This window comes from Pseudochaenichthys georgianus, chromosome 7 (assembly GCF_902827115.2).
Source record: "Pseudochaenichthys georgianus chromosome 7, fPseGeo1.2, whole genome shotgun sequence".
Lineage (NCBI taxonomy): Eukaryota > Metazoa > Chordata > Actinopteri > Perciformes > Channichthyidae > Pseudochaenichthys > Pseudochaenichthys georgianus.
The window spans coordinates 6,431,829-6,440,298 of NC_047509.1; the positions used below are offsets into that span (position 1 = coordinate 6,431,829).

At 40.8% G+C, this 8,470-nt stretch overlaps 1 protein-coding gene and 1 pseudogene across 1 annotated transcript; one reads left to right on the plus strand and one right to left on the minus strand.

Moving 5' to 3' along the window:
* The window catches only part of LOC117449711 (mitochondrial carnitine/acylcarnitine carrier protein-like), a 10,672-nt pseudogene extending 10,415 nt beyond the window's left edge, over positions 1 to 257 (minus strand).
* Positions 258 to 1,552: 1,295 nt separating this feature from the next.
* On the plus strand, positions 1,553 to 7,949 carry ndnl2 (necdin-like 2). Its single transcript, XM_034087412.2, is given in 13 exon segments — positions 1,553 to 1,694; positions 1,907 to 1,970; positions 3,184 to 3,282; positions 3,284 to 3,304; positions 3,506 to 3,569; positions 3,827 to 3,906; positions 3,998 to 4,092; positions 4,175 to 4,254; positions 4,612 to 4,640; positions 4,642 to 4,655; positions 4,765 to 4,827; positions 6,004 to 6,118; positions 7,757 to 7,949. Coding segments are annotated over 12 exon segments (798 nt in total). The 5' UTR covers positions 1,553 to 1,694; positions 1,907 to 1,919; the 3' UTR covers positions 7,844 to 7,949.
* The last annotated feature ends 521 nt before the right edge of the window (positions 7,950 to 8,470 follow it).

The window sequence follows — 8,470 nt, forward strand, 5'->3', positions numbered from 1 at the left end:
TAAACCGCCCACAAAGCAGGAAATACAATTCTAACACATGAAATGTAGTCCTAATATAAAGTAAGTGTATGTTAAATTCACAATCTTCTGGTAGTATATATAGCCTAACATGTAGTAGGGAGTCACCTTGATGGTGTCCAGCGGGTGTCCGCCAGCAGCAGGCAGGCTCCGGCGACCCCCCCAGCCACGAAGTTCTTAAGCGGAGAATCTTGCCTCTTCCCTCGTCTCCTCGTCTCCTCCGCATGGCCGGGGAACATAGCCGGACAGAGACCGCACACACACCGCTGTCTCTGAGCGCGCGCGTGTGTGCGTGTGAAAGTGGAAGAACACAATGTGTGTCTGCGTGTCTCTATATCTGTGTGCGTGTGTGAGCGCGCGCGTGTGTGTGTGTGTGTGTGTGTGTGTGTGTGTGTGTGTGGTGTGTGTGTGTGTGTGTGTGTGGTGTGTGTGTGTGTGTGTGGTGTGTGTGTGGTGTGTGTGTGTGTGTGTGTGTGTGTGTGTGTGTGTGTGTGTGTGTGTTTGTTTGTCTGCTGCGCACTGAAAGAGGCTGGACTTTGCCTTACGGGAGCCTGGGACTGAAAGATACTTTTACCATTAAAAAAGATGTATGTTACTTTTGTGTAACTAGAGTTGCGTTAGTAAACATGTGAGATTTGAAATGAGGCTCTATAATCTAATTAAAAGCTACCCAGCAGCGACCTCTAGTGTTGAAACCAGTTTCTGTGAACAGGTTGGAGGTTACCTGCAGCAGTGGTTCGTCAGCATTGGTGGTGGAAAAATATCAGATGCTTTACTTATTTGAAAATACTATTATCAAAGATAATACTAGAAGTCTTGCATTGGGAACCTTACTTCAGTACATTAATACAAGTAATACCAGCAAAATATGTTTTAAGTGTGAACAAATAATCTACAGATGGTCAACTTGTTTATATGTTACCTTTTAGTTCTGTTTTATGTTTGTTTATTTTCTACTCTTTTATTTTTCAAATGTTGTGCATGGCCTTTGTCTCAACATGCTGGCTTTAACGAACATTTTTTCCTAATTTGGGATCATAATATATATCTAATTCTGCTGATAATGTTGTGTCCGATGCTACAATAATAACCACACGTTAAAAATACAGTATGGTTGAAATAATAAGGTTTCAAATGCAGGACTTTTGTAATAGATTATTTTCAAAGTACTTTTACCTCAGTAAATCATCTGGATGTTTCTTCCACCAGTTTGTTGTCATTTGTAGAGTATTTCTCCATGCCATTGATGTTAATGACTACCAGTAAGATAAATTAAACGCGAATGAGAAAAATACAATAACAAATGTCATGTTCATAAAAAGACATGAGCTGACTCCAAACCACATTTTGAAAATGTTAACCGATAATTAAAACAATATAGTAGCACTATTAAAACCTACTATGATTAAAAAGGAATTACTTTATATTTCTACCCCTGAGATATGATGTTCAGATATTATGTTCTTGAATTAATAAAACTAAAAAATACATCAAAAATGCCAGCCGTTACTACGTCATCAGCACGCGCCTGAAACCCACATTAGCGGGAATTTGACGGTTTGACGGTTTGTTTTCAGAAAGAAGTTTGCATTTGAACAAAATCATTGAATATTTTTGACTAAAAACGTTTATTTTAATACTCCGATACTTTCACTCCACTCTCCAGACACTGAGAGGTGAATATTTAACTTTATTTAATGTATATGTTTGCTTTTAAACAGCTAGTTAGCTTGCAGGTTTCCTTAGCTAACGTTGCTTTAGCTCTAACGGTTAGGACTTCCGTGACGGTTGGTCCTGTTAAACTGTGTTTTAATACACTTTGATATCTGTTTAAAGCCACATAAATTCACTGATCTGACCGTGGTTGTGTTTTATTTTTGTTTATAAGGCATCGTGTCGCCATGACGCAGAGAAAGAGGACGTCCAACACACAGAGCTCCTCTCAGAGTAAGGTGAGTTAAAACATCCTGACTATAATCTTCAGACTCACGACAGTCCTGCTTCCTTTATGAACAAATAAAAGTCATATAAATGTACCGTTATTCTCAATAATAGAGGTGTAGAAACGATGTATTTAACCGCCTTGCAATACATTAAAAACTAAGCTATAATTCAGAGGAGTTGGCAACTTAGTGTTGGACTATTCTGTTTCATGTTCCACATTGAAAGTATAATACATATAACTATCTATCCAGTACAACAAATAAATGCATTATCTATGACCTATACCTACCTACAGAGACATGTCTTAAGAAGCAGCACAAAAGTATTTAGTATTAGGAAAAGGTAATCCATAGATGAATATGTTTTTTCTGATTTAAAAAAAGGTTATCTTCAATATATTATCAACTTCCTTTAACTCTAAACTGCTAAGAGTCTTTCTTTGTGTTATTGCTTTTGACCATGGTATTATACAGGGTGTCCGCGGGGTCTTAACAAGTATTACAAGTTGAAAAATCAATTTAGCAAAAATTAAGGCTATTAAAAAGTATTAAACAGCATTTTCCAAGGTATTATATTTTGTAGCTTGTTTTCAATAAGTATATACATGTCCAAAGAGGTTGGTTCTACAGTGTGCCTGAATGTAATCATGGCGTAGGTGTGTAGTGTGATTCTGTGTAGTTTATTGATGGCATCCCGTTGGGTTTGACGTCATCTGAACAGGACGTCGCACGCTCACTGCTTGATAGCGAGCGAAGGTCAGTTTACGCCGGTTGCTAAGCAACATCGTTATGGGGAAATGCAAGTCTGCGTCCAAATGGTTGGAAGATAAGGAGGAAGGACAATCAATACTGTATATAGTCAATGTGAGGTAAGTGTGTCGCCAAGGTAACCGGTTAAAACTCCAAGTGGCGATGAGGTCTTAAAATGTACGGAGAGGGTCTTAAAAGACAAATTAAAATGTTTACCTCTGGTGATGATAATAATAATAATAAAAATAATAGATTACATTTGTGTAGCGCCTTTCAAGGGACCCAAGGCCGCTTTACATGGTGAACCACAAACGGGGCAAATAATAAAGTACACCATTAAATAAAGCAGTAGGAGTGGAAGCAGGGGGCTGTGATGGGTTAGGGGTCAAAGGTCATGGTGAACAGGTGAGTTTTTAAACTGAAAAAAAGTTTTCATATAAACAAAATCAGTGAATATTTTGTTCGCCCGTAGAGAACCTCGGGTCCCGCTGCGACTCAGGAGGAAGACGACGACCAGACGTTCACTCAGCCGAGCACCACGCAGGTCCAGAGAGGGCTGGAAAAGCTCACCACCGGCTCAGGTCGACCAGAAGGTGAGAGGCACACAGGGGGGGAAGTGTTTCCGCCAGACCGGAGGGATGTCTTGTCCTTTTCCCTTTTCGTCATTTCAAGCGATACACTTTTTTTTTAAATGATGGCACGACGCCCCCCTGGCGGAAAACGCTGGGAAGGGTTATTTTAGATCACAAAATGAAATGTTTTAAATATTTCCTCACACACTTCTTTCCCCGCAGACAGCTGAGGTGGTGCAGTTCTTCTTGGTGAAGGATCAGAAGAAGATTCCTGTTCGCCGAGCAGGTACAAGCGGCACTCTGTATAGAAAGATAGTATAGATTCTGGGGCTGCATATTTATTGTGATTCTATTGGATTTAAAACGTTTTTTATGGTGAATGTATAGGAAGTCAAATGTGGTTATCCACTGTTTTACAGCTGCTCCTTCTATCCACAAGCTCCGTTTGAATGAAGATGCAAATCCCCCCCAAGCTGAGCTGGAGCTCTGAACGGAGTCGGCGGACGTGAAGGAAAAGGCCTCATTGTTTTCTCTTTCTTTCAGATCTTGTGAAACATGTGGTGAAGGAGTACAGAAACATCTACCCTGAGATCATGAAGAGAGCAGCACGAATCTTTGACCAGGTCCGTTGAGTCTCCGAGGATCAGCGAAACCTTTCATATTGAATAGTCAAAGAAATGTACAAAGGTTTCTCTTTCCCACTTTCTCAATCAGGTATTCGGCCTTAAAATGATTGAAATTGACGCCAAAAACCACATGTACATTCTCATCAATAAGCTGGAGACGGTTGAGGGAGCGTCGCCGATCACGTGAGTCTCACTGCATATCTTTTAAATGACTGCATTGACATGATATTTATTAAAAACAGTTGTGCGTCCCTTGTGTGTGCAGCAACCCGACCAACCCAAAGACGGGTCTGCTGTTTGTCATCCTGAGTGTCATCTTCATGAAAGGAGGCATTGTTGGAGAAAGTGAGTGCTCGGTTACGGCACAAATCATAATCTCGATTATTTGGGTCAATAATTGTAAATGCGATTATTCATTGACTTTGAAAACATCCATTTATTGGAGATTTTGTTTGAGCAGTTGATTATATTATACCCTGAACTTTAGGTAGAATTCAATTGAAAAACCAATAATAATAAAAAATATATCGTTTTATTTCGATTACGTTGTTTTCATAATCGTAATGGCGATTAAAATCCGATTAATTGAGCAGCCCTAGTGAGATGCATTCATTACCAACTCGTATGAGTCCATTCTCCATGTTTTCCGTATTAATGTGCGAAACCAGAATTTGGGAATAATTGTGTTTGTGTTTGCGTCAGACCTCATCTGGAAGACGCTGAAGAACCTCAAAAGTCGACGTCGGGTAAGATGAGTTTCATTCCCTCTGGATGTGTGATTTCTACACCTGAGTATTAATGACTGTTTGGATGAATTCTTAACTGATTGTGGGATTATTTGAAAACCGTCCCCAGAGAGAAACACGAGGAGTTTGGTGACGTAAAGAAGGTGGTCACTGGACGAGTTGTGCGTCAAAGGTAAGACAATGGCTAGTTAATTTGTTCTAGATTAAGCAATAACTTTTGGTCTACACACTCCAGGTTTCTAAAAACCAGTCTGCTTCAACACACTCACACACTCTCAAGGTCTTGGTTGAGGTCACGTCTGCTTACCAATGTAGCTGATTTCTCTGAGTAGCATACATTCACCCAAGCATCGTTGTGGATCCCTGTCCTCGGGCTCCCCGCCCCAATTGACTTATAAGGACTGGTACCCCTGCATGTAAGCACTCTGATTGTTCACCCCTCCTCCAACTCCTTAATGTGTGAAACCCCTCGTCTGTCTTAGCTAGGCTATAGCGCACCTCACTAATCCCCCGTGTCTGTGATCAGAAGGTCACAGGTTCAAGCCCCTGCTGATGCCTCTGTATAAACTATAAAACTGCACTGGTGTGATCAGAGCCAGAGTGTCTAAGACCATAGACTCTGGTTTATACCACACCACAGATCAACAGGAGAGTGGAGAACACTGGGACACTTCAGAGTGCTCTGGTCCTGCACTGCTCCTGACATTTATCATTATGTATTTCTGTTCACCTTCTAGATGTCTAATGTTGCTAACCCTGAATGTTTCTCTGTCATCTACGATTCTAAGTAAATACCACGTAGTGACTTTCTTATGCCGCTTTCTCACTGTCACTGCATGGCTCGGCTTTGCTCGGGCTTTGAACAATTATTCCCTGGTTCTCTATTTGCATAAGTTTTGGATAGAACCAGGAACCTTTTTATTTGCATTTATAAATATTTCCCCACAGTCAAGTTTCAAAGCAAGCTAAGCTGATGCTAATAAACAGTTAAAACAGCCGGGCAATTGTTTATTCAACTAAAACAAAGTAAGCAGTTAAAAAATGATGCAAACATAAACAATATTGCCTGCTTAAAACAACAATAAAAAATGGATGCGTGCTCATTTCAGTGTTGAGCTCTTAGCTTTATGACTATGGAAGAAAAGGACCCTGCATTAATATCTTTAAACACCGAACCATGCATTTGAAACGAGGCATAATATGCATTGAATTGCCACATTTGTGTTTGCAGTATTTCCTCTCTCTCTCTCTCTCTCTCTCTCTCTCTCTCTCTCTCTCTCTCTCTCTCTCTCGGATGCATTCCATTATTTATGATTTAATATACTTGTGTGTGTGCGTGTGTGCGCAGGTACCTGGAGTATACGCGGATCCCCCACACAGAGCCGATAGAGCACGAGTTTCATTGGGGTCAACGTGCCGAGGTGGAGGTTTCCAAATCAAAGATCCTGGCGTTCATGGGGGAGGTGCGTATCAGAGCGTGCTCGGTGACGGGTCACAGCTGCCTCTATACTTGAACACTCTCCTGTTGAGTCTTATCCTCACAGTGATATTGCCAGGCTTTGTGATATTGCTGTGCCAGGACCGGTGTTGGGCAAGTTACTTCCAAAATGTAATACAGAACTTATTACTGTCTTTTTTAAGTAATGAGTTACATTACTTTTATATTACTTTTGAGTTACTTTCACCAAAATAACCGCAAAAGAATGGCTAGGTATTTAAAATGTAGTTTAGTGCAGCAACTGTGTAGTTCCTTAAGGCTACTAACAACTTTATTACACAGATTAGTTGAATACTCGATTCTGATTGGTCAATTCCGTTGCTTAGGAGGATCAAGAAAGAGAAAGTAAAAGAGGGTAAAAGACGGAGCGCTGGACGTCAGATAAATGAACAGAAGAAGGCAGACAGGAAGTGAACACTCACAGGAAGCACGGCACGGCTCTGCAGTGTTTAAGGACTTGTTAGTGGCTCAGAAACTGAACTGAGCTGGGACAGCGCTGCCGTGAAGTTGTGTGTTGGCGCAGTTCCAGCCGTTGGTGCGCCGTGGAATGGAGTTTCTTTTTTCTTAGCGGAAGAAATACGATGTAAGTCAATAAAATCATTTCAATTAATATTGGGAGTGGATTCCTTAGTTTGTTTAGTATCTGGCCGTGTGATAGGCGGGATAATGTGCAGCGACTTGGCCCTTCAGGCTCATCAGGATCAGCCTGACTGATGACGTAAACACTAGGTTTACTAATCTACCGGCACCAGTTTTCTCTGGTGTCGGAATGTCTCGCGATGTTAGTGAATTCTTAAAAAACAAAACACCATTTCATTTCGGGTTAAAATGTGTTGTAACTGAGAATTGTAACGGGTAGTATATTACCCACAATGCATTAGTAACGCGTTACAGCAAAAAGTAATACATTACTGTAACGCGTTGTAACACCAACACTGGCCAGGACAATAGTCAGAGATACAACCTCACTTAAATATACAATTTTCTATTATACTCTATTTTTATTATTATTTTGCCAACCAGATAAGGGGTTAATGGTGACGCTTTAGAAGTGTTATGTTGGTATAATATTTGTTTTTCTTTTGCACTGAGCCGGGCTAGCTGTTTCCGTGTATACACTCTGTGCTAAGCTAAGCTAGCTGTTTCTCTGTCTACACTCTATGCTAAGCTAAGCTAGCTGTTTCCCTGTCTACACTCTGTGCTAAGCTAGCTGTTTCCCTGTCTACACTCTGTGCTAAGCTAAGCTAGCTGTTTCCCTGTCTACACTCTGTGCTAAGCTAAGCTAGCTGTTTCCTTGACTTCATATTTAGTGCCCAGATGTGCGAGTGTTATCTCTCCTTTAACTCTCAGCAAGAAAGTGAATGTGTTTAGTTATAAAGCTGAACTACTTCACATTTATCTTTAAAGTATTATTTTGCATTGTCACCAAACAGCACAGTGAGCCCCTACTTCCTGTTTGCACCTCTGTGTGTTCAACTGCTGCTTCCAAGTCGTTTCTCATGTACCTCTGTGAATGGAGACACCATGAAGTGGTTCAGATGGACATGAAGAGGTGACTGGGTGATTTCAAGTTGGCTCACCAAGATGTGTTGTGTGATTTCAGCTCCATGAGCAGGACCCTCAGAGCTGGAGTCAGCAGTACCAAGAGGCTCACAGCTCCACGCAGCCCAGCACCAGCAGCCAGAGATAACTTTTATAGTGACCTTTTTCATTTTAAATGATGGTGCTGAAAGACAGAAGCTACATCTGTGCCACCATGTTTTTTGTATGCAGTTTTGCAAATCCTTGGGAGTCCGTTTAAAACTCGGTCCAAATCCAATCCTAGTTCTATTTAAGATATTATATATTTGTATGTTTCATACGTTCCTACCTGTAGGGCCATTTTTAAATAGGATCACACACAATATTCAGGTTTCCATCTTTGCTTTTATTGCCTGTACTTTGAAAAGGTACCGGTGATCTGTTCACGTTCAGAAAATAAAAGATTTTATATTGATCAACGATTGCATTATTTTGACTTTTCATTCATTTTTCATACGCTCGGCTGTGAGACAAGACGACGTGTAACTCTTCGACATCGCAGCTACATATTACAGCGCTCAGGACACACGGGCACAACAATGGACGATAAGAGCAGTTTGAAAAAGCGGTGACCTTGGATACAGTTTTCCCCCGAACAAAGCACACGCGCACAGATTTGACATTGAATCTGCTACGAACTGAACATGGGTTTTAAATCCTAGATTTCTGACTAAGACACTTTTCACATTGTGTTGAAATAATACATGCATTTATTTACACTTTATTTCATGTGGTG